The sequence below is a fragment of the Mauremys mutica genome, chromosome 3 (assembly GCF_020497125.1).
Source record: "Mauremys mutica isolate MM-2020 ecotype Southern chromosome 3, ASM2049712v1, whole genome shotgun sequence".
Lineage (NCBI taxonomy): Eukaryota > Metazoa > Chordata > Testudines > Geoemydidae > Mauremys > Mauremys mutica.
In genome coordinates this window covers 158324380-158350887 of record NC_059074.1, presented here as the reverse complement: position 1 = coordinate 158350887, position 26508 = coordinate 158324380, and the positions used below count along the sequence as shown (strand labels likewise).

Below are 26508 nucleotides of genomic sequence, written 5' to 3'. Positions count from 1 at the left end.
GGGTTGCACATGTCCATTCCATAATCTGTCCTCCTTCCCCTCTCTATTGGAGTATTTCCGGTAGAAAGGAACTGAGGAGGGTCAGAGGAGACTTGGCCCTTTATGCCTGTGTGCAGCAGCAGAGGGCTCTCATGCCACCCCAGTGGGTACTAGTAAGGGAAAAACTATCCTACAGCTGTGCACTGGAGCACAACAACACTTACAATGGAATGGACATGTGCAACAGATCTGTAAGAACACCAGTTAAGGTTAGAAACCATTTCCTCCTCCTCTCTGCTTTCTAGAGGTGGTTCAGTGTCCTATCACAGAGTGTGCTGACCATGCCCTGTTCTTTGGCTTGCTGCCAGAATTTCTGCAATTAGTGACAGTTTACAGTGCTCCTTCCCTAGAGGACTCGTGACTCAAGCCCAGTCAGGATCTCCTGAACTTCTTGGGTAGAGAGCCTAAGGACAAGGAGGAGACCATTTGACCAGCTCAGAGGGTAAGCCCTGTGACTAATCTGGGCCACACACCATTTCCCCCCAAATACTGAAATGAGTTTCATCTCATTGGGGAAAGAAGGAAGGCTCCAACACAGCTCCCCTTCTTCCAAACAAAAATCTGCGACCCCATCCTACAGGAAGAGGAACTGTGACCCTAAGGGTGAGGACACAGAGAAACATATCTAGTGCACTCAAGACTCATGATGAAAAGAGCCACAAGAAACACTGGGCTGACCACAGCTGGGCAGCAACTTCTGAAAAACAGGCAAAAAGAGCCAGAAAACAAAAAGAGAAAGGAAAAAATATAAAAAATGTATATCTGATTCAGGGTCTTTCTTCTTTACTGAGGAAGATGAGCTCTCCAGTTCAAGTTTCTGAGCAGGAATGGAAAAATACATCAAAGGACTTTCCACCCTGACAGATTTAATACTAGTCACAGAAAGTCTGCATCTGCTATTCAGATCCACCTAGAACTACCCAATAAGGTGGTCAAGGGCAAATACCCATCAGCCAAATCAGTGACCAAGATGCCAATCCTGCTGCACCCTTCCTATGAGGATGTGATCAGGGATCAGTAGAATACCCTAACAAGAGTAAGTGCATTAGCAGGCGTGCACTTAGATACCATAAGATACAAGAGCCAAAAAATGCCAACACATTTGATCCTGTAGGTGACATCTTTAGCTAAAGATAGCATAATCCTATCAGAAAGGGATTCCTTGATAGCAAGATGGAAGTCAAAGAAGGTATTTTGTGACTTTCTTGGCTGCCTTCAGAGTTCCCTGACCACTACCTGTTTTGCAAGAACCACAGTATTCTGGCTGAATGACCAACCCTGGATAATAAGGACCAACCTGACTTCAGGTCTAACTTAAAGAAAGTATTCTAGCAAAGACTTCGTGGCACATGTGTCTCATTAAATGCAATATGATTCTCAGCCAGGCTCATGTTATCAGCTCAGCAGCTGGGCACCACATTGACTATATCTTTGGATGGCAGAGATGCACACGAAACAAGTGTTGTGCTCATCCAGATTCACAAGATCTCCACTGTTTGGAGATAAATTTAATAAGACAGTGGTATACAGTGCATGCAAACTGCAGCAATCCCTCCCTTTCCCATGCGGTGCCTCAAGAAGCGATGACAAGTGCAGAAATGTTCCTTTCATCCATCCTTTTCATAAAAATACCAAAGTAAAGATAGCAGGTATGTCAGGGGAAAATCCTTTAGCCATGGATCAAGTGGCAAAACCAGAGGTGGTAGCAACACCTCTAAGGACTCACCTATGAGTCTGTGCCTCTGACCACATCTGGATCTAGGAGGCAGAGTGTCCTACTTCTCTAATGGATGGTGTCTGTCCATCACTGACAAGTAGATGAAAGCAGTAGTAAGTTTTGGTTACTCCCTTGAACTAAGGGCCCCACTGCATCACTTATTCATCCAGTCGCCTATCTCAAGCACTGTTATCAAATGCAAGCTAGTACTGAATGAAATCTGTAGCCTTCTGCACAGAAGAGCAATAGAATTGCTACCCTTGTAAGAAAGGTTCTTGTGGCTATATTCCATATTCTGTATTATCCAGAAATGTATAGTGTGAGTTAGTCATCCTGGACCTCAAACTGCTCTACAAATGAAGAAAATGAAATTGTGGATGCAAAGTTAGCCTCAGTGGTAGAATCCCTGTAAAAAAGGGATTTCCTTGTCTCAGTGGACCTAGCAGATGCGTAACCGCATGTACATGTCACTGCTGTGTATTAAAATTTATGTATGGCACAGCTGACTACCAGTACAAAATACTGCTATCCTTGTTTTTGTCAGCACCCAGAGTCTCTATCAAGATGCTGGTGGAGGTCATAGCCCAACTTTGGTCCCAGGCTTTCATCTGTATCCTTTCCTGGAGGACATTTCTATCAGTGCTCCAACCAAAGAACGAGTACACAGCACCACAAGTTGGACACTTCAAGCATGCTGTTTTGTGATAAACATGAAAGGAAATATCCGATTCCTTTCACAAAGATAGATCACCTAGAAGTGGATATAGACACTTCTGTGGCTGTAGTCTGGCCTTTATTGGACAGGTTTGAGAAAATCCAAAAGCTTATACCTGTATTTGTAAGGAACACAAGGCCATCCATATCTCAGTGTCTCTGGTTTTGTGTATAGGAACCACCTCCTGGGGAAGATCCCATATCAGGTTCTCTAGAAGTTTCTTTTCAAGGTTTGAAATAACTTACCGGAATGCATGCAGTATCAGGTGCTGGTCCCAAACCAGGTTCTGGACTCCCTCAGATGGTGGACAATCCTAGAAAATGTCTGTAAGGGTCTTTCCGTATGCCGTACAGACTCACAGGTACTCACAACAGATACCAGCCTAATCGGGTGCAGAGCATATCACAGACACAGAATAATGCATGGCACATAGAACTCCATAGAAAGGAGCCAGAGCATCAAGCTTGTGAAGTTTAGAGTGGTTGAAGTTAGCCCTAAAAAAGTTCTAGCGCCACTTCAGTTTTAATTTATATATATATGTGGATAGGTCCATCAATGGTTATTAGCCAAGATGGTCTGGATGACAGGGAATAGATCACTTGATAAATTCGCTCTTTCTGAAGCATCTGACACCAGCCACTGTTGAAGACCCGATTCTGGGCTAGATGGACCATTGGTCTGACTCAGTATGGCCATTCTTATGTTCTTATGTACTGTTTGCGGGCCAGCTAGTCTACCATACATAGTTTACTGGTTGATATTGAATTTTTTGTTACTAATCATATTCTGGGAGTTTCTACATAGATTTAGAATGATCTTTTGTCAGCAAGCAAGAGAAGAGGGTGTGGCCAGTATGGGCTGTGCTACAACACTTAACTGCCTGTGGAACTGCAAAGAGGAGGGGGAATAGCTCGTACAATCTCTGGAAGATATTGCTAGCAGAAAGGAAGTTATGGGGTAATAAATTCCTCATTCTTTGGTGAATGTGTAGTTAAGACACAACTGTTGTAAAAAGCATGATTGCTTACTCAAAATTTTAAAGCTAAATAATCTACAAACTAAGGCCCCAACTCTGCAAACATTCGTATGTGTGTAACTTTATTTTGGTGATTAGTCCCATTGACTTCAGTAGGATTGTACATGCAAGTAAATTTACATATGTATGTGAGTATTTATAGTGTTGGGCCCTAAATAATGAAATATTCAAGAAAAATTATGTATACCTAGTTTTAGTTACCATTATTTTGTATTGTAGTGTGGTATACAGATGTCACCCTTTGCTACTTTAAAAATCAGTTCAACAGTCAGCTAAAGAAAGTCTGAAATCAGTGGGTAAAATATTTTTTTTTCATAAATGTAAAGTATCTTTGACTGTGAGAAGTTTTTAAAAGAATCTAATTAATATTTTATCTGAATCTCTAGTATTACTTACAACAGATCATTTTTTTCTATTAGGTGTCTATAAAATAGGGATAATAATCCCTTTAGTCTTTGTAAGTGCTAGATATTATATTTTCAGTTTTGAAGGCTTTCTTAGTTATTTCTCTAATTGTACTTACCCAAAATAGAGATACACACTAATTCTCTCTTCCACTTGTATTATTCTCTAGAACAGTTTCTCTTATATTTAACATGTTTAGCATGTTGTTTATGGAGCTATAAAGTATAAATATGGTATTAATCATTTATGAAATGCATACATTGCTACTTCCATTTTTGAATCTTAAAGAAAAAAGTGATAATGAAGCCAGATAACAAAATTGGACAAATTATTGAGAATGTTAATGACAGAGCAGGGGCTTAAAAAAAAGAACACAGTGTACTGGTTAACAATATAAAAAGGTGCACAGTATGGAAGGGAGCAGCAAAATTGCATTACACAGCCTGAAAATTGGATTATGGCTGTTAAGGATTTTCAAACAATATGTTAGAGCTATATTGGAACATTAAAAACAACAGATATTAAGATTATTATTATTATTATTAAGCTACAATCTACTGATTTGTCACAAAATAAATAAATTATAACTTAGATAGATGCACATGTAATGAAGAGAGGTCAGATCCTTGGCCCAAGATATTTAGGGAGTGACTACTGCTATGGGGAAATAGACTATGAGTGAAAGGAGAAGATCTGCCATATAAATGTCAATAATTGGTAAGTTATCTTTCATTGGAAAATGAATGTGTTTCATTGGATTCAGAAATGTACATAAAACCTAAAGATTTTTTTTTCCAAGTGATTGTTCACATGGATTTCACTCTTGGTGCACATATACCCCATGTGTGCAAGATTGGATTGGCCAGCAGTATCTGTTGGAGAGGGACATATTTTTGAACAATGTACCATACATTGCTTCTCCAAGTAGATTAAAAAAGCTACAGATGCTCTCCTGAAATTGTCCCTCCTTGAGTGCGCTATGCAATCCTCTTCTGACACCAAAGGAAAGATGCAGCTAGACCTCAGTCCTACAATCATTCTTGCTCTACAAGTGGCCTGTGAGCTGAGATTCTACCCTGTGTTCCCAGGGCACATTGACCAAGAGACCCAGTCCTCTTCCATTATGGCTTTGATGACCTCTTATGGGTGGGAACGAGCACCAGTCCAGAATTGACCTGAGATTACCCTCTCCAGTGTGTATTGAGTCTAGGCACAAGATTTGTAATTCACAGCTCAGTGGCTGAAGGGCATCTAATGGCCTGAGAAGAGTCCAGAGAGCACCAGATGTATCCATTAAACCAGAGTACCATGTATCTTTCAGTACTGATCCTTCAGCACTTGACGTCTCATTACCCAACATTCAGTATCCTGTGCTTCTATACAGGCAACCTTGAAACTGTTCCCCAGTGCCCAGCGCATCAGAACCTAGAGTGGTGGAACCAAGTGGTTTATCTGTGGCAGTGGTATCAGAGTTTCTCTCCCTAAGAGCCTGAGGTTGGTGATAGGTAATACACCATCTTCCAAGGTATGGCAGGTGAAGGATTTATATCTGGCACTGACTTCACTTCCTACCCATTTAGGCAGGGCACAGCAGAGCCAGAGTACTCCTAACAGGACAGCCCCTCACTTGGAAGAAGTGTACTCCTTTTTCTTCATTCCATTTGAGGTATCATAGGGATTCCTTTCTTGCACACCCTCCTTCCCCCTCATTGATTAGTTCAGTGTAAATTAGGAAGAGAGTCTGGGGAAGGATCTGTAAGTGAGCCCTCTGTGTGTCTTCCACCTTAGTACCCATTTTGGTATCAGTCTTGGCTGTGGCTGATGTCTTGGGAGGTGCAGCCATATTCATACAAACCTATATCATTGGCCTCCTCTAGGGTTAGATCTCGCTTCTCAAATAGTCATTATAAAGCAACACAACCAGGTCAGGTAGTGCAGGCTCAGATCCTGGAAAGGCAGAAGGAAAAAAGTAGTGAATAATAAAATTTGCAAAGGGAAGCACCAGCTTGTCTCTAGTGTCACCAATGCGATCTCATCCTCTACTGACAAGACAGTAAATCCCTGGATTTATTCATTCAACAATTTAAAGGTGTTCCACCAGAGTCTAATCAAGTTCATGGCAGACACTCTGGATATATCTCTGCAAGTGGTTCAGGACAAACTTCACAAACTCCTGTACACTTTGCACCTTTCCATGCCTGGCAGGCTCAGCAGTCCCCTAAATGAGGAACTGTTGTAACCTGTGAAAGATCTGTGGCACCCTCCAGATTCCATTCTAATCACATCCAGGTGAGCTGACAGAAGGTACCAAGTGCCTCCCATGGGATCTGAGTACTTTTATTCCAACCCAGTACCACAGTTGCTTGTGGTAGCTGCCATCCAAGATAGGTTGAAGCAGTAGGGACCTCCCAAATGTATGCTTAGGGAGAGAGACCCAGAGATATTGGACCTATTCACCCACAGAGTGTATTCATCTGCCAGCCTCCAGATATGTGTAGCTAAATGTCAATTTCTTCTGTCCAAATAAAAATTATTTGAATTGGGGCAAACTGCTACAAAAACACTAACTGGAACTAAAGACCCAGCATGTCTGAAGAAGAGATGATAACCTATACTTCCTTACAAGCTACACACAGTGTGTCCAACCCAGTGATGCATGCTATGGCTACATCAGTGGCCACGATGGGAAGACCTTCCTGGCTCCAATCAGAGAGGTCCAAGCATCAAAGAACCACCTTCCCTTTAACTTTTTAATTAAAATATGGGTGAGGATCTCCATTTCTTAAAGGGCTGTAGGACAACTCTGTGTTCTCATGGCTTCTGTGTTCCAGTCCCAAGGAGAAAACAAGTAAGACCACAGACCTCCTTCCTGCAGTGTTCCTCTTCTTACTATTATTATTAGTCTCAAAGGACCTTGGAGCCATCAAGAAAGAAGTAGAGGTTCCACTGACAACCCTCTGGCTCTTCCTCTTCTACTGCACATTCTGCCTTTTCCTCCAGCCAGCAGGTTTGACACCAGTATTGAGAATCTGATGAATACTTCTGAGGATCCTCTTCCTTTTACTCTGTTTTATCCATCACCAATTACATGAAACCTGAACTTGGATCATGGTGTACCAGTGGACCCTGAAAATTGTAAATAAAGGGGTATTCTATCCAATTCCACTTCCTTCCTAATGCTTCCCCTCACCCTCCCCATCTCAAGAAATAGACTCTTCTTCTTCGAGTGATTGCTCCTATGCATTCCAGTTAGGTGTGCGCGCCGTGCGTGCACGGCTCTCCGGAACATTTTTACCCTAGCAACTCCGGCGGGTCGGCTGGGCGCCCCCTGGAGTGGCGCCGCTATGGCACCCGTTATATACCCCAGCCGGCCCGTCCGCTCCTCAGTTCCTTCTTACCGCCCGTGACGGCCAGTTGGAACTGTGGAGTGCTCTCTGTCCTCCACAACCCTAGCTCTCGCTACTTTTTCTGTACATAGTTCTTTCATTACTTAGTGTAGATAGTTCGTTCAGTTAGTTAGATAGTTTTAGGATAAGGATAAGGGGTTTTTTCCCCCCTTTTCCTCTACCGGTGCGGGCTCATGCCCAAGGCACCGGGCTTTAAGCCCTGCGCATCTTGCCAGCGGCATATGCCGGTCGGGGACCCGCACGACTCCTGTCTCCGTTGCCTCGGAGAGAGTCACAGGACAGATAAGTGCCCTATCTGTTCGGCATTTAAGCACCGGACGCGTAAGGAGTGGGACATTCAACTGAAGCAGCTCCTGATGGAGGCATCGCTCCAGCCCCCGGCACCGACCGCTCTGGCACCGAGGGCGTCATCGGCGCATAGCGCACCGGCGACCCCGAGCTGCTCCGGCACCGAGGCTCCTCGACCTCAGCCAGCGGCACCGGTGACCCGACACCGCTCCCTATCGCCATCCAGGAAGCGTAAGCCGGCAAAGGCAGCTGCAAAGACCCACACTCAGGGTCAAGCAGCCCAGCCAATACCACCAGCTACGGTACCGGCTGTGGCCATGCACAGGACGTGCACCGTGCCGTTGCCTCCGGCACTGCAAGGGCCGTCGAGTCCGGCACCGCCATGCTCCCCGGCGCCGACCGCGGTTGAGCTGCAGCTGCCATCCACGCCTGAGACTTTCTCAATGGCGCGGGAGCTCATAGAGCTCACAGAGGCACCGAGCCTCCAGCCCCCGGCACCGCCGGTGCGGGCTGTTGTATCGGCGGGAAAGCCGGCGATGATTCGACCCCCTTCTCCGGACGGACGGCACAGACGGCGCTCCCGGTCCCGATCTCGTCCCCGGTCCCGACGAAGGTCACCGTCTCGCCGCTCAAGATCCCGGCACCGCTCACCATCGCGGTACCGGTCGCCGTCTCGACGCCGGTCACAGTCCCGGTACCGTTCAACATCGCGGTACCGGTCGCACTCCCGGCGTCGCTCCAGGTCCCGATCGCCTTCGCGTCGGCACCGACGGAGGTCCGCTTCCCGGTACCGATCCCGGCACCGTGACTCTCGCAGCCGCTCCCGGCACCGCCGGTCCAGATCCCGGTCGAGCTCCCGGCACCGGTCGAGCTCCCGGCACCGCGGCGGACGTTGGTCTCGGTCACCATCCCGGTACCGTGATGACCGGCACTGATCCTCGGCACCGTCCGGGGACAGGCTGCTGCTTTCGACGGCGCAGTCCATCAGCGCCTCTGCACCCCCATGGCCATCTCGCCCCGCGTCGGTTGCTTCTGGGGCAGGCAGCAATGGGCACCTTCCCCCTGCTCCACATGGTCAACCTCAAGGTGCACAGCAGTGGGGCTTCTGGGTCCCCTGGGCCCAATACGAGACTCAGGGGGTGCCTTTCCCTCCAAGGGCCCCTGCCTCCGAGCGCAGGGTACCAGAGACCACCATAAGTCGACCGCCCCCTTCGCCACCGGCTTCGGTTTCGATACCGCCTGACCCCCAGAGGCATCCTCAGCCCGAGCCAGCCGACCAACCGTTGGAAGATCCATCTACGGAGGCTGTGGTCCAGGGCTTATCCTCGTCGTCGTCACCGGACGAGGCGGTGGCCGGAGCATCTGCCACAGATCCTCCACCAATAGACTTGAGGGCCCACCAAGACCTGCTCCGCCGCGTGGCAAAGGCCATCGATCTCCCCGTGGCAGAGGTCCAGGAGGATGAGGACCCAGTGACGAACGTCATTGGAGCGGAGGCTCCAGTATGGGTGGCCTTACCGTTCATCCGTACAATCCAAAAGAACGCCACGACAATCTGGCAGTCACCGGCGTCCGTCCCTCCTACTGCCCGCGGGGTCGAGCGAAAGTACTCCGTCCCCCCCACGGGATATGAGTATCTGTATACTCACCCGGCCCCAGACTCGTTGGTCGTACAGTCGGTCAACGACAGGGAGAGACATAGTCAGCCCGCCCCAGCGCCGAAGTCTAAGGAGGCGAGGCGGATGGATCTGTTGGGCCGCAAGGTCTACTCTGCTGGCGGTCTGCAACTTCGGATCGCCAATCAGATGGCTCTCCTCGCCAGGTACGCCTATGACATCATGGTGTCCCTGGCGAAGTTTACAGAACTACTCCCAACAACCTCCCGCCAGGAGTTTTCGGCGCTGTTGGACGAGGGGAAAAAATCTTCCAGGTCCTCCATCCAGGCCGCTCTTGACTCCGCGGACTCGGGAGCAAGGACCCTGGCCTCGGGAGTGACTATGAGGCACATCTCCTGGCTGCAGTCCTCCACCCTACCACCGGAGGTGCAGTACACGCTGCAGGACCTGCCTTTTGATACTCAGGGTCTGTTCTCGGAAAAAACTGATTCCTGGATCCAGACCCTGAAGGACGGTCGCATAGCCATCCGCACTCTCGGGATGCATACACCGGCAACACAGCGCAGGTCCTTCAGGCAGCAACCTTCCCGGCCTTTCACTCAGCCACGGTACCGTCCCTACAACAGTAGGCGGCCTGGCCAAAATCGCCGTCGACCATCCGGCAACAGACGCAACCAGGCCCAGGCCCCTTCCAAGGCCCCTCCAGGGTCCAAACAGGCCTTTTGATGGGACGCCCGAGGACGGCCCATCACTCTCCCTACCGGATCCTGCCCTTTTGTTTTACAACCGCCTTTCCCATTTCTTTTCGGCGTGGTCCCAAATAACAACGGACAACTGGGTGCTTCAAACAGTCCAGTCGGGATACCGCCTTCAGTTTGTTTCACCCCCCCCTTCCCACCCACCCTCCCTGTCCCTCTTCAGGGACCCCTCTCACGAGCAACTCCTCTTACAAGAGGTCCAGACTCTGTTGAGCGTGGGTGCCATAGAGGCAGTGCCTCAAGACAGGCGGGGCAGGGGATTCTATTCCCGTTATTTTCTCATCCCCAAAGCAAAAGGAGGGCTACGTCCTATCCTGGACCTTTGAGAGCTGAACAAATATCTGCTCAAGCCCAAGTTTCGCATGGTCACCCTGGGGACCATCATTCCCTCTCTGGATCCGGGAGACTGGTTTGCCGCCCTCGACATGAAGGACGCGTACTTCCATGTCGCGATCTACCCTCCCCATCGACGCTACCTACGTTTCGTGGTGAACAACGCACACTACCAGTTCGCAGTGTTGCCATTCGGCCTATCCACCGCACCGAGGGTGTTTACCAAATGCATGGCAGTGGTTGCCGCAGCCCTCCGCCGTCGTCAGATACACGTCTACCCGTATCTCGACGACTGGCTGGTTCGCGGAACGTCTCGGCGGCTGGTAACGGACCAGATGACAGAAATCCTGTCTCTATTTCAACGGCTCGGTCTTCTCATCAATGCCGAGAAGTCCTCCTTAATTCCGGCGCAGCGGGTGGAGTTCATTGGAGCGGTTCTCGACTCCAAGTTGGCCAGGGCCTGCCTACCGCGCTCTCGGCACCAGACACTGGTCTCCATCATTCGAGACCTCGTCACCTTTCCTACCACGACGGTGCGATCCTGCCTCCGCCTCCTGGGCCACATGGCATCCTGTACGTATGTCACCGCATATGCGCGGCTCCACCTTCGCCCGTTCCAGTCCTGGCTAGCGTCGGTGTACCGCCCGCATCGAGACCCGATCGACATGGTGGTCACGGTCACCAAGCCAACCCTCGAGTCTCTCAACTGGTGGCTAGACCCAGACGTCGTGTGTGCGGGAGTCCCGTTTCACCCTCCTCGCCCATCCGCCACTCTGACCACGGATGCCTCAGCGCTCGGCTGGGGGGCTCACCTGGGCGACCTTCACACCCAAGGTCTTTGGTCACCCCAAGAGCTCGCTCTGCACATCAACATCCGCGAGCTGCGAGCGATCCGTTTGGCGTGTCACACCTTCCGCACCCGCCTGCAGGGCCGCTGCGTGACAGTGTTCACGGACAACACGACAGCGATGTTCTACGTGAACAAGCAGGGCGGAGCCCGCTCCTCCCTCCTCTGCAGGGAAGCGCTGCTCCTGTGGGACTTCTGCGTGACCCACTCAATTCACCTGGAAGCGTCCTTTCTTCCGGGAGTGCAGAACACGCTGGCCGACCATCTCAGCAGGTCGTTCCTCTCCCACGAGTGGTCCCTCCGTCCAGATGTCATGCACACAATCTTCCGGAGGTGGGGGTTTCCCCAAATAGACCTATTTGCCTCCAAGGAGAACAGGAAGTCCACCTGTTTTGCTCGTTCCGGGGCCACTCGCCAGGCTCCCTGTCGGACGCCTTCCTTTACTCCTGGAAGGATCACCTCCTCTATGCCTTCCCTCCGTTCCCACTCGTACACCGAGTGCTACAGAAACTTTGGAGGGACAGAGCCCACGTCATACTCGTCGCTCCGGCCTGGCCGAGACAGCACTGGTACTCCCTGCTGCTCGAGCTCTCCGTTCGGGATCCCATCCCCCTTCCGTTGTGGCCGGACCTCATCACGCAGGACTTCAGCAGATTCCACCATCCGAACCTGCAGTCCCTCCATCTTACAGCTTGGTACCTGCGTGGTTGACCCCCGCGGAGAGGGACTGTTTGGCGGCGGTACAGCAAGTCCTGCTAGAGAGTAGAAAGCCTTCCACTCGCTCCACCTACCTTGCGAAATGGAAGCGGTTCGCGCTCTGGTGTGACCAACGAGGCCTCAATCCCTTCGTAGTCCCTGTCCCTACCATCCTGGACTACCTCTGGTACCTTAAGGAGCAAGGTCTGGCGGTCGCCTCCTTGAGGGTACACCTGGCAGCAGTGTCCGCCTTTCGTCCACCTACGGGAGGTTGGTCCGTCTTCTCCAACCAGATGGTTTCCCGCTTCCTTAAAGGCCTGGACCACTTGTACCCGCCCGTGCGGCGTCCTGCCCCGACCTGGGATTTGAACCTTGTTCTGGCCAAACTTATGGGACCGCCCTTCGAGCCTCTAGCCACGTGCTCTCTGCTCTACCTCTCCTGGAAGACAGCCTTCCTTGTCGCAATTACATCAGCGAGACGAGTCTCTGAGCTCCGTGCTCTAACGGTTGGTCCACCATACACCGTCTTCCACGGAGGCAAGGTGCAGCTTCGACCACACCCGGCCTTCCTCCCTAAGGTGGTGTCGGCCTTCCACCTCAACCAGGAGATCTTCCTCCCGGTCTTCTTCCCGAAGCCGCACGCCTCCCTTCAGGAGCAACAGCTTCACACCCTGGACATCCGCAGGGCCCTTGCCTTTTACATCGAGCGGACGAAGCCCTTCCGGCGTTCGACCCAGCTGTTTATAGTAGTCGCCGACCGCATGAAGGGCGAGCCGGTCTCCTCCCAGCGGATTTCCTCCTGGGTAACGGCATGTATTCGGACATGCTACGAGCTTGCTCGCGTGCCACCATGCCGCCTCACTGCTCACTCGACGAGAGCGCACGCCTCGTCGGCCGCCTTCCTGGCCCATGTCCCCATCCAGGACATCTGTAGAGCGGCCACCTGGTCTTCTGTCCACACCTTTGCCTCCCATTACGCGTTGGTGCAGCAATCAAGAGACGATGCAGCCTTCGGCTACGCAGTCTTACACTCTGCCACGTCTCACTCCGACCCCACCGCCTAGGTAAGGCTTGGGAATCACCTAACTGGAATGCATAGGAGCAATCACTCGAAGAAGAAAAGACGGTTACTCACCGTAGTAACTGTTGTTCTTCGAGATGTGTTGCTCCTATTCATTCCAGACCCGCCCTCCTTCCCCACTGTCGGAGTAGCCGGCAAGAAGGAACTGAGGAGCGGACGGGCCGGCTGGGGTATATAACGGGCGCCATAGCGGTGCCACTCCAGGGGGCGCCCAGCCGGCCCGCCGGAGTTGCTAGGGTAAAAATGTTCCAGAGAGCCGTGCACGCGTGGCGCGCACACCTAACTGGAATGGATAGGAGCAACACATCTCGAAGAACAACAGTTACTACGGTGAGTAACCGTCTTTTTCTACAGCTGGGAGCTGTGGAAGAAGTGCCCTTACAGTTCAGGGGCATTGGGTTTTATTCACATTATTTTCTTATCCCAAAGAAGAAAGGAGAGAGGTTGGTGTTCCATTCTGGACTTTGAATTACAATAAATTAATCTCTCATTTCAACTTCAGGATGATGATTCTGACCTCCTTAATTTCCTCATTAGATCCTCAAGGCTGATTTGTGGTTCTCAACCTGCAAGACTTCTACTTTCACATATCCATTCATCTGTCCCACAGGAAATACCTCAGATTCTTAGTAGGAGTATCTCACTACAATACAGGGTCCTGCCCTTTCATCTTTCCATGGCACTGAGGGTGTTCACTAAGGGCTTCGCTGTCATGACAAGTTATCTAAGGAGACAAAAGATCCAGATCAGCCCATACCTCACCTAACAGGCTGATCCAGATCCCAAATGGTAACCAACTTAGGGCTAGTCTACACTTACGAGCCGGGTCGACGCGGTGAGTTCGACTTCTCGGAGTTTGAACTATCGCGTCTAATCTGGACGCGATAGTTCGAACTCCGGAAGCGCCGCAGTCGACTCCGGTACTCCACCACTGCAAAAGGCGGTGGCGGAGTCGACCTTGGAGCCGCGGACTTTGATTCCGCGGCGTCTGGACGGGTGAGTAGTTCGAACTAGGGTACTTCGAATTCAGCTACGCTATTCACGTAGCTGAATTTGCGTACCCTAGTTCGACCCCGCTTCTTAGTGTGGACCAGCCCTTAGACTCTTGGGATATATGCCCTCATGCCCTATGTGATGCAGTTATCCAGACTTCACCTACACTGTATACAAGAGTGTTTGAAATCAGTGTATATATGAGGAAGATAGCCAATGGGCATAATGGTCCCAGAAGTTCTCTCCTAGTTAAACTGGTGGGGAAAAGTGTGCAGTGGGGTACCCTTCTCTGCACCTCTGCTTTTCAAGTCTCTGGTGCCAGACCCCTCCATTCACGGATGGGGAGTTCAGCTAGATCACCTTTAAATCCAGGTCCTATGTTCCCCTCTGGAAGCTTGTCTCCACCTAATTATTGTAGTGCTTGGAGCCATTCACTTGGCATGCCAGGCATTCCTAGCACTACTCTAGGGATGCACAATCCAAGTTCTGACTACTATACCACAGCTATGTGTTATATCAACAGACGAGGGGAAGCAAGAGGCCATTCAGCTATGGAGCTGGCACTTTGAGTCAAGTCACACCAGCAGCTCTGCACCTTCCCAGCCTTCAGAACACTTTGACCAGGACAAGCAGGCTAATGATCGACAGACATGTGAGATGGGTTTAAAATGATTTGCTGCAACATTATTAATTAAACCTTGGGGAGGGACACTACATTGCCCGCCATAGCTCTCACATACCAAACATTTAATTGGTTCCAGTGCAGGTTACAAGGCTTCTACCACGAGCCATACAAGTCAAGGTAGACCTTCCCTGGGCTACCCCACAGACTCAGTTCAGTTGTGAACCATCTCCCCACCATGTAATGAGGGGTGGAGTGACAGAGGCCATAAGGCTGGGTTGGCGGAACCTCAATCAGTAAAGACTTCTCCCCCTTCCGTCCCCCCACGAGTGCAACGTGTATCATTCAGCTGTGCAATCCCGAACCTCATTGACCTTTGGGAGCTTGCCCCTTTAGCCTTTACTTGCACTGGACACTGGTCACTGGACATGCAGCATGCCTGGTATCTTTCTCCTGAATGACCCAATCCCTAAAGTCACCGAGCCAAATGATGGTCCCAATATCTGACAGATGCTCTCCGTCCTCCCTAAAGAGCTCAGGACCATTTCATCAGCTATCCCTATGTGCCCCCACTCCAAGTCACAAAATTATCCTGGCTGCCTCTGATTCACATTTTTGTGCCCTGTTGATGTGTGCTGGCTTATGACCCCCCGCCCCCGCCAACTCGTCTTGCAAGCATCTCCAACCAAACCAATTGAACATGAGGCCTAGAGATAATGCATAACTCTTGAGCGGGGGGGGGGGGGATTTAAAGGTTCTGGAGGGCACATGACCTCTGATGTGAGATTACTTGCTCCAGACATAGTCCATAGCCTTTCAGCCATGAGGGAAGCCAGAGAGTCAGCTACCTCTGCTAACCCAAACTGGAGCTGTATATCCTGTCCCTTTGGCTTGTATATTGCTGGTGCTACTCCTGCCATGATTCCATGAGCCACCCTTACAGCCACTCCCATTGTGTTTCCAATCCTGTATTGTCAGGTCCATGGTCTTCTGTAGAATGTACATGACCCAGCAGAGAGGTTCAGATCCAGCCATTGCTTGACTGTCACTTTCCTCAGACTCATCCTTGTGTTTGAGTCCTATGTTTCTTGGTAGTGTGACCCAGGGCTGAATTTACTGGAGATTTGCCCTTCTGCCCTTTAAGTTTTGCTATATAAAATTTGTTAGCACACCCTAGCTTACCCTATCCATCTGAAGATCCTTGGATGTGGGTCACTGACTTGCCACCTGAAGCTGAGATCCTATTCCTGGGCAGCCTGTGGCTGTCAGCTGACCTTTACTCTCCAGTACATGGTAGATCCTCATCCTGGATCCTTGAACTGCAGTTTGGTATATGAGGTTCTCTTGCAAACACCAATGGCCAGAGCTCTCTTGGTGGGGAATGGTCTGTGTACCCATCTGCCAGCCTGTGGAAATAAAAACTGACCCTTCCAAATGGACTTGCCTGAAGCCACTGTTTTGAAAGAAGTGTAAAAAAAGTCAAAACATGCCATAAATTCATGGTTTATAACACTTTGTCATTCAATAAATGTTGCATTAACCAACTTGTGGGGTGCAGACGTGGTCCCACTGGATACCACTGGCCAAAATAATCCAATCTTGTGTGTGTGAGGTGGGGTGCATGCGCACCAAGAGTGGAATAGATATGAACTACAAGTTGCAAAGAACTAGAGTTACTTTAAGGTAAGTAACCATTCTTTTCTGGATGTGATCCTTCATGCATTATATAAGCCTACAATCTCCAGGGAGACAAAATTTCCATTGATTTCTTTGGGAGTTACGCACATGAATGAGCTGCAGAATCTGTAGCCACTGGAGAAAGACAGTGATTCCAAAGGAGAGGAAATGTTTTCTCACACTCTGGATTAAGTTCAAGTGTGTAGAATTGAGAAATAAGAGGTGCAGTAGAACTCTTAATGCCTACAATTCAAATAAAGTTGTAAGAATATGAAATTAAAATGTTCAGTTGTTTTCAATAAGTGCTGACTTTTCAAATTCTACATTACAGGATTATTCGTATTAGAGGCCCTGTTGAGCAGTGGCTAGGTAATGTAGAGAGCAGCATGTTTGATATGGTAAAAAAGTAAGTATATATTTCCCACTGAATAAAAAATTCTCTGTTACCGTCATTTGTGGGTTACATATGTATTTGTATTTGTGGTAGTATCCAGAGGCTTCAATCATGGTCAGGATCCCATTGGCCTAGGTGCTGTATAAACACACAGTAGGAGATAAATAGTCTCTGCCCCCAACGAGCTTACACTTGAACAAAGGACTTACAATTATTTAAAAAAAACCAAGCAAGTGCATACCATAAACGCTCTTATCTAGAGCTAAATGAAAACTGACAATGTGCAGAATTTCAGGCTTCTGTTTGGTAGCATAGGCATGCAGGAGTGCTCAGAAATCATTTGAGATAACCAGACTAGTCCTTTCAAAACAGCAGAGCATGATTTCACTGCTCTTGGAGCATATTTTATGTGCAATTCCAGTTGAAGATGGGGATAGTTCTTAATAGTCTAATCATGTATTAAACAGCAAACAAAATTATACTAACACTTCTTAAAAAAACAATCGTGCAGATGGTTTGTGTGTAATTTTCAATCCAACAGACCCCATCTCTTTCCACTTCATGTACACTTTAAGCGTTATTCTGTTTTGGTTTGATTCTGAATTATCCTTTTGTCCTTATATAAACTTTATTCTCAGGAGCCATTGGTAGCATGCCCCTCCATGAGTATCTGTCTCTGGACAGACATAGCACCCATTTGAGCTCAGCCAAGATCTCCCTTAAGAGGCGGAAGACTTTAGAGGATTCAGGGAAAGCTCCAAAGAGGAGAAACTTGGTCTCTCATCACAAGGATCCAGCTCCCAAAAGGCCCTGATCTCCCACCAAATTTACAGTGTTGGAGGCCTGGACCTCTCAACTTGGTACCATGGAAGCAATGAACTCTTCCTCCAGTACCAGCAGAGCCAGAAGATCCTGGAGTGTTTCAGAGAAATATGGCTCCAGCCGGCCCATGTACCATGAAAGACAGGATGCCCAGGACATATACTTCTGTAAAATGGCACCATATACATCAGACTTACTATCAATGCCTTCTTCCTCTGACAAAATTGAAGCACCAGACACCTGAAGCCCGAGCACCTACCTGCTCCAGATCAACAGTACCATCCACCTCAATTGCTGCATTAGTACTGATCCACTCCATACTGCAGGAATACCACTACTCCAGGGACCTATCAGATTTAGATGAACTGGAGTCCCCACTGTTAAATAGGTACCAACAACTCTTGGTACCAAGACCCCAGTCTCCAGATTACCATTGCTTCCCAGTATTACAAGATTATCTGCCTTTTTGTACAGGGCCCCCCTGCTTTGGAGGATATTGAGGAGGATGAAGGAGATATTCAGTCAGTCTCATATTATCAGTGCATATCAGGATAGAAAGCTATACTTTGACTGGCTCCTTGTCCACAACAGGAACAGTAGAATTACTTCTGGGTGCCACCCTCTCTTCCGTATGGCCTCCCCCACCCCCCAGTGATCATACTAGGATCCTTGGGCAGCATATTGGTAGCAGTTTGCCAAATTCCACCTCCATTACACCAAAAGGCTAGGGTTATACAGTCTCCCCATCAAACCCCCTTCATGAGAAGACCTTTGAAGAACAGGAGAGTAGAGAGGAAAAGGAGGCTGTGATGGATTCCCCCTGAGTGCCACCTGGAACTGGGGTACCACTGAGCCCCCTGACCCACCAGCCTGGGCCCCCCCCTCACACTGTACTGCTGTGACAAGCTACAAAACCCTCCAGCCTGCACTTTCACCAGCATACATACAGGTAGGAACACACCCAGCTGCAGTTACAAGCAGCTCTCTGACCAGTACCTGCATGGGAAAGCTACTCCCAGCTCCTCAGGCATACACCTGCTCTGGAGTATAAACCCAAAATTATACTGTCCTGCACTGCACAGACAACTGTACAGCATAAGTTTATAAAATTCACCCCCTCCCTCAATCTGGAGAGGAATATGCAACAGCCCTTTGCCTTGAGTTATGATTCCCACACACTAGTTTAGATAAAGCAAAAACAAGTTTATTAACTACAAAAGATGGACTTTAAGTGATTATAAGTGATAGCAAACCGATCAAAGCAGAATACCTATCAAATAAACAAAAAATGCAAACTAAACTTATCCAGTCTATTTAGTATATTATGAATAGCAGATTCCCACCCTAAGGAATGATACAAGCAGGCTGCAGATTCTTAAGAGGCAATCTGCACCTGCTTTGCAGCTTGGAATCCCCAGGTGTTTCATTCACAGGCTAAAAATCCTTTTAGCCTGGGTCCAGCACTTCCTCCAGTTCACTGTTTGTTCCTCAGGTGTTTCCAGGAGTCTTCTTGGGTGGCGAGTGAAGAACACCAGATGATGTCACTCCCTCCTTTATATAGCTTTTGCATATGGTTGGATCCCTTTGTTCCCAAAGTCTGGTTCCCATACCAGTCTGTGGAAAAACATTGACATCCTAAAATGTAATCTAGAGACATGTGGTCACATCACATGTCTTTGTAGAGTCATAGCAGCCATTACTCAAAGGCTGTCTGCAGTGTTCTCAGGAAGGCTTCCCAGGTGTGAGATAAGCGTCTCCTAAGGCCTATTGTTTTTTCCTAATGGCTCATTGCCCTGAATAGGCACTTCCCCACCCACTACCTAGACTGAAAACATCTAATCTAGTGGGCGTTTCCCAGGTGTAACTACATTTGGAATACAGATACATAGTCAATATTCATAACTCCAGATACAAAAATAATACATGCGTACAAATAGGATAACCATATTCGGCAAATCATAACATTTTCAGTAACATCTCACATGACTGATCTTGCATAAAATACATCATAACTAAGTCATAATTGTATCATAATATCACTATGAAGTATATGGAGTGCAGTGTCACAGAGGCCACCCCTCAAACTCCTATTTCATCCTCATTTCCAGACAAGGCAGTCATGCCTCCATCATCATTGATGGCCAACAATTTTTGTCAGTTCCAGGATCTTTTGGAGAGGTTGGTTGAAAGCCTTCAGGTACCTCTTGCAGAAGCTAAAGACTCACAACAGAAGCTCCTGGACATTCTGTAGTTGGCAACATTCACCTGAGTTGCGCTAGCTGGGAAGCATCCCTAAGTGCAGCAAAGACTGTGTGGCAAACTCCTGCCACCCTATCTCACCAACTTGAAAACCGGCAGATAAGAAATATCATGGTCCTCCCAGGGACTCAATTTTTGTTCTCCCCCAACTCCTACAGACTTAATTCTCTTGTAGAGGATACTGTAAATGAGAGGGATAAACAGCTACCAGGTCTACTTCATAGAATATCAGGGTTGGAAGGGACCTCAGGAAGTCATCTAGTCCAACCCCCAGCTCAAAGCTGGACCAGTTCCCAACTAAATCATCCCAGCCAGGGCTTTGTCAAACTTTAAAAACCTCTAAGGAAGGAGATTCCACCACCTCCCTGGGTAACCCATTCCAGTGTTCCACCACTCTCTGACTGAAAAAGTTTTTCCTAATATCCAACCTAAACCTCCCCCACTGCAACTTGAGACCATTACTCCTTGTTCTGTCATCGAGTACCACTGAGAGCAGTCTAGATCCATCCTCTTTGGAACCCCCTTTCAGGTAGTTGAAAGCAGCTATCACATCCCCCCTCATTCTTCTCTTCTGCAGACTAAACAATCCCAGTTCCCTCAGCCTCTCCTCATAAGTCATGTGCTCCAGACCCCTAATCATTTTTGTTGCCCTCTGCTGGACCCTTTCCAATTTTTCTACATCCTTATAGTGTGGGGCCCAAAACTTGACACAGTACTCCAGATGAGGCCTCACCAATGTCGAATAGAGGGGAATGATCACATCCCTCGATCTGTTGGCAATGCCCCTACTTATACAGCCCAAAATACCATTAGCCTTCTTGGCAACAAGGGCACATTGTTGACTCATATCCAGCTTCTTGTCCACTGTAACCCCTAGGTCCTTTTCTGCAGAACTGCTTCCATTCGGTCCCTAGTCTGTAACAGTAAATGGGATTCTTCCGTCCTAAATGCAGGACTCTGCACTTGTCCTTGTTGAACCTCATCAGGTTTCTTTTGGCCCAGTCCTCTAATTTGTCTAGGTCCCTCTGTATTGTATCCCTACCCTCCAGCGTATCTACCACTCCTCCAAGTTTAGTGTCATCTGCAAACTTGCTGAGAGTGCAGTCCACGCCATCCTCCAGATCATTAATGAAGATATTGAACAAAACTGGCCCCAGGACCGACCCTTGGGGCACTCCACTTGAAACCGGCTGCCAACTAGACATGGAGCCGTTGATCACTACCCGTTGAGCCCGACGATCTAGCCAGTTTTCTATCCACCTTATAGTCCAGTCGTCCAGCCCATACTTCTTTAACTTCTTTAACTTCATATGATAAGAATCAGAAGAAGTTAGACCTTTTTAGACAAAAAGATTACTCATTCATATTCCTCCCATTTTGGATCATAAGCTGTCAGGTGAGCATGGGAAGTATGACTTCATGAATTACAGCACTTTCAGACCATCTTTGTGACGTGTTAATTATTAGCTGGAACTTCTCTCCAAGCCTCCTTAGATACTGCAGATGATGATGCCAAATCCCGCTCCACAGTGGTTGTTATGCACAGAACGTCATGTCTCTAGCATTTGAGGTTCACAAGAGAGGTTCAGAATACTTTTGAGGATCTCCAGTTTAATGGTTGGAAGCTCTTATCTGGAACTACAGATGAGTCCCTACATACACTGAAGAAATCCATGACCATGTTGAGATCTCTGTTATATACACCCCTACGAACAAAAGGAGACTTGGCACATCTCAGACTGCCCAGAGACTGCACCTTTCCCAGTTCTCTTGATTTTACAGAACCAATGAACCCATTAGAAAGAGACAAAGATTCCAGGGGAAGAGAGCTCATCATCCTCCTTCAGCAAGTACCCACTTATCCTTTAAACAGTAATTTGGATGGATTGATCAAGGGTTCAATTCCTCCCTCCCCTCTAGTTTGCAAGCTACAATCTTTTGCCCATCTTCCCAATTTTAGAGACCATCTTTCCCATTTCCAACAGTCTTGGTGGCATATTACCAGGGGCGGCTCCAGGCCCCAGCACGCCAAGCACGTGCTTGGGGTGGCAAGCCGCGGGGGGCGCTCTGCTGATGCCGCGAGGACGGCAGGCAGGCTGCCTTCGGTGGCTTGCCTGTGGAGGTCTGCTGGTCCTGCGGCTTCGGGAGGTCCGCCGAAGCCGTGGGACGAGCGGACCATCCGAAGGCAGCCTGCCTGCCGTGCTTGGGGCGGCAAAATGCCTTGAGCCGCCCCTGCATATTACAAAAGACAAGTGGGTCATGGAGGTTATAAGATTAGGCTACACTATCCACTTTATGTCCTTCCCTCCCTGCTTCCTGCAGCCCTTCTCCATCTCTCTACAGGGACCCCGCTCATGAGACTATACTGATTTAAGAAATGCACTCTCTCCTTCAGTTAGGAGCAATAGAAATGATCCCATCTCCTCACAGGGTGAAAGGGTTTTGCTCAAAAGTATTTTCTCATGCCAAAGGACAGAGGGTGGTGACTGAGTTTAGATCTGAGATGGCTGAACAAATTCATAAAGTTGCAGAAGTCAGGATGGTGATGTGGGGAGCTATAATTCCTTCCTTGATCTACGGCCATTAGCAGTCCATTAAGACTATCGCTTTATTTTACATACCTATAGTTAGTCTCCTAGTTATAGTTCTAGTTGTAGTTATTTTCTTTCTTATTTTATGCTTAAAAATCCCCCCTCCCCCTCCAAGACTTTAATTTCTTTCCTGTTCTTTTCTCCCCCTTTCCCCCAGTGGGGTATACTCAGTTCATCGGGCTTCAAAAGATGCCTCACTTTAAAGAGGCAATCCCAGTTGTGAACAAATACTCTCAGTGCATTCTCTGCCTTGGAGAAAGCCACATCCAGTAGAAGTGTGGTCTTTGCCAACAACTCCGGCCAAGATCCCTTAAGGACAGAGAGATCTGCCAGAAGGTCATCTTCATGGAGGTTGCTCTCCAGCCTGAATCACCTGACAGATGTGAATCTTTTCCAAGCCCTCTACATCTAAGGACTGTGGGTCGAAGAAACAAGCTGAGGACCCTTTTCATAAATCATCTAAGAAGAGAGCAGCAAGTCCCCACAGTGAGCTCCGAGATAACCGTAAGCGATCTCCATTTCACTTGGTATCTTTGGCACCGTCAGCACCAAGACCATCTCCACTGCCACTGACCCTGGGATGATTGGTACTAGCAGAATCCCACCATTCCAGGGACCTCAGCATGCTAGACACATCTGGGTCCTCACCTCTTGGGACCTCTGCACCAAGCATTTACTGAGCACAGGAAATATCCACACTGCCATGTCATGCCCCTCTGCTCTCTAGTGACGCTTCAGACAGTGAGCCAGAGGAGGTAGTGTTGCAGTACTCCTCCCAAGCCTCATATGGTGCTCACTATTAACAGAGCCGAAGGATATACCCACAGATGGCCTCACAGTCTTCTTACGGCCACTCATGGGCTCCACCACCGGGCTGTATGCCCCCACCATCCCAGTACCCATATTGGGAATCTTGGGTGGCACATTGCCAGCATGCCTCTCAGGCTTCAAGCTTCACCCGAGAACTATCGAGAGACACCTCCTTGCCTGCAGCATCCAGTGCTTCAGAACCTCCACAAGACATAGAGGAACAGGAGGCCAGTACCGAGGAAGAAGTGACACCAAGGACCATATCCTCCTCTTCTTCTGGCGAAGTCATCATGCCTCCCCCATCATCTTTGGCATATGACTTTCACCTCTTCCAGGAGCTGGATAAGAGAGTGGCAGACATGGTCTGGATAGCATTGGAGGAAGTCAAGGACACCCACATACAACTCCTTCTTCACTTTCCTCCTCCTCCAAGATTGCTCTCTCTATCAACGAGGTCATGTTAGACCCAGCAAAAACTGTGTGGCAAACCCCATCACCAGTGGCGCCTACCTGCAAGCAGGCGGACAAAAAGTACTATGTCCCTGCTAAAGAATCTGAATTTCTGTTCTCCCAGCCACCACCCAACTCCATCATGGTGGATGCCATTAACTCCAATGGCTGACAACACCAGTCAAGGGCTATTCCCTGTGATAGGGATTGGAAGCATCTAGACTTTTTCATTAGAAAAGCGTACTTTTTGGCCACTCTCCAATTCTGTATCACCAACTACCTGGCCCTCATAGCGAATATAATTATATAAATTACTTAAAACTGAACAACTTTATTGAAAAGATGCCAGAATCACATTGTGACCAATTTAAGGCCATTATCCAGGAGGGCCAATTAGGACAAAGACATCACTGCAATCTGCCCTCGATGTGGCCAACATAGTGGCTATGGTGATGCAACTTTTGCCATGGCTCCATCTGTTGAGCTTCCTGAAAGAGGTACAGTCCACTGTTGAGGACCTTCCTTTTGATGGCATAAAGCTTTTTGCTGAAAAGACTGATGTCTCCTATCACACCCTGAAGGACTCCAGGGCTACTCTCCGGTCACTGGGTATCTATACACTGGGACAAGAGAGACAATTTAGTCCCCAATCCCAGCATCGACCACACATGTCTCAATCTTAATCTCAATGCCACTATGAGCCACAAAGAAAGAAAGAGAAATTTCCTATGTGCAAACCACCTGGCCCACCATCTTCTTTGTCTCAGCCCACTACATCCAAGCACCATTTTTGATGGGTGGATTGAAGTGCCATTAGATCACTTCCCCTGAGTGACACAGCCAACCAGTGTTTCACACCCATTTGGCCACCGATCGGCAGCATTCCGCAGTGTCTGGGAATGCAGAACATGGACCACTGGGTCCTAAAGATTGTTCAAACCAGGTGTTTCATCCATTTTACCTCCCTCCCTCCTCCACAACACCCTTCCCCATCCCTCTTCAGGGATTCTTCTCATGAGAGTTTAATACAACAAGAAGTAGACTGTCTCCTTCAGTTAGGAACCATAGAACCAGTACCTCAACTTCTACGAGGCAAAGGGTTCTACTAGACGTCAGAGGCTACGGAATTGGTGTATCTCCTGCAATGTTACACTGTCCGCAGCTTGCCTCCCAGGCACACACAACTCTATAGCGGAAAGTTCAGTCACAAACATTCAACAGTACTTCACGACGGATTCAGATGATGGGGGACATTGTCCACAGACCTGTTGGGCACTCACCTGAATAAGAAATATCCATGCTAGTTCTCCAGAGTGGGAATGAGTCAATATTCCCTGGGCAATGCTCTCCTCATCCCTGGAACAGGGACTTTGTCTCCACCTTTTCACCTGTATCTCTACTGTTTAACGTACTGCTGAAAATAAAGAGACAGAGCCCAAGTCATCCTGATTGCTCCTCCTTGTTCAAGACAGACCTGGTACCCTTACCTGGGAGAGCACAGCTGTGTCTTCACATAGTTTGGGTCTTTGCCCTCTGGATTCCTGAAACATGCAACATGAGTCAGTGCCCCTCATCTCTGGGGCAGAGCTTCAAAGGCCAGATATTTTTGGCATAACCAATGTTGGGGAGCTTACATTAACTGAAAGTAGAAATTACACAGGAAATTCATCCAGTAAGCCAGGACCCTGAAAACACATTTAACTCTTATTGTCACAAAAGCCCATGCCTCTCTGGTCCATTTCAATATAATAGTCTTTTGAAGTTCTCACACCTCCCAAGTCTCACATCTGTCACAGTCATTATAAGGACTAGTGATGGCAATTAAAATTTCTTGGAATCCCATTTATTTTATACATCTTTTACTATGGATGCCTTCACTCTCAGAGAAGTGGTTTTATTTGAAAGAGGAGTGGTTTGTCTTTTGTAAAAGTTTTATTAGGTAACGGATTGGTCTGATATGGCATCAGTAAGGAGACACTGAAGCAGAAGTGGGATTTGTTTCTGTAGTCTGAGCTGTCATTATTTGGAGGAGGAATTTTTGAAACTGATATTAAGCACAGATATTGCAATTTGTTTTATGGACAAAATGCTGGCATATGGCATGGTAGTTCTTTTAGGGTCTGTTCTACAAGATGCAAAGCACTTAATGCAAGGTTCTGAGCACCTCATATGACATTGAAGGTGATGAGGACTTTTAATCTTTGGGCCCTTGGTGATCTGCTGTAGCATCCAAAAATATCCAGAATAGCAAAGTCTGGTTTGTCAAAATACTTGCTATATTAGCTAGTGATTATGAAGTCTGCTACAAAACCTTAGTATATGGCAACATCAGAGACGACCCATGCCTGCTGATGGTGGGGCGGGGGGGGGCAAAGCGACGGCAGCAGCTTCAGCAGTGTTACTGAGCATGCTCACTACAAACCAAGCAGCAAATCTTGGGAGGGGAGGCATGGGAGCCTGCATGCTCTCTTCCACACGTCGCTTCTGGGCAGCATAATAATTAACTAATAGTATTTCTGTGATCACCTACTTTTATTTTAATGGTATGACATGTGTTGTAGATTTGTAAATATTGGAATGGTAGAGTGGAATCAAATGGAATTTAAACAGTGGTTTCTGACTCATCCAGGACAGGTGGTACTTCTTGTGGTAAGTATCATTTGAGAATTCATTCAAACATGAAAAATGCCATTGCCACTTGTATTTTGGATATCTGTTTTAGTGAGAAACTCTGCCTTTAAATATCTAAATCCTATTCTAATAATGCTATATGAATGCAGCTTTCTAAATTTCAGTACAAAATGCTTGACTACTTGGTTGATAACATGGTTCTTTAACATAAACCATTTCTGCAGGTTTAATCCTGCTTCTGTACTCTGGTTCTCTGATTATCAGAGGTGGCTGGAGCAATTTAAAAGTTGCCTGAGGTGGAACCATTTTGTATTGCCCAGC

The 26508-nt window shown here is 48.0% G+C and overlaps 1 protein-coding gene across 1 annotated transcript in view; it reads left to right on the top strand.

The window, feature by feature from the left end:
* The window catches only part of DNAH14 (dynein axonemal heavy chain 14), a 471830-nt gene that overhangs the window by 161083 nt on the left and 284239 nt on the right, over nt 1-26508 (top strand). Inside the window, exons 28-29 of the mRNA XM_045010332.1 lie at nt 16562-16636; nt 26118-26205. Of these exons, the coding sequence (XP_044866267.1) occupies nt 16562-16636; nt 26118-26205 (163 nt within the window). The remainder of the gene's footprint in view (nt 1-16561; nt 16637-26117; nt 26206-26508) is intronic.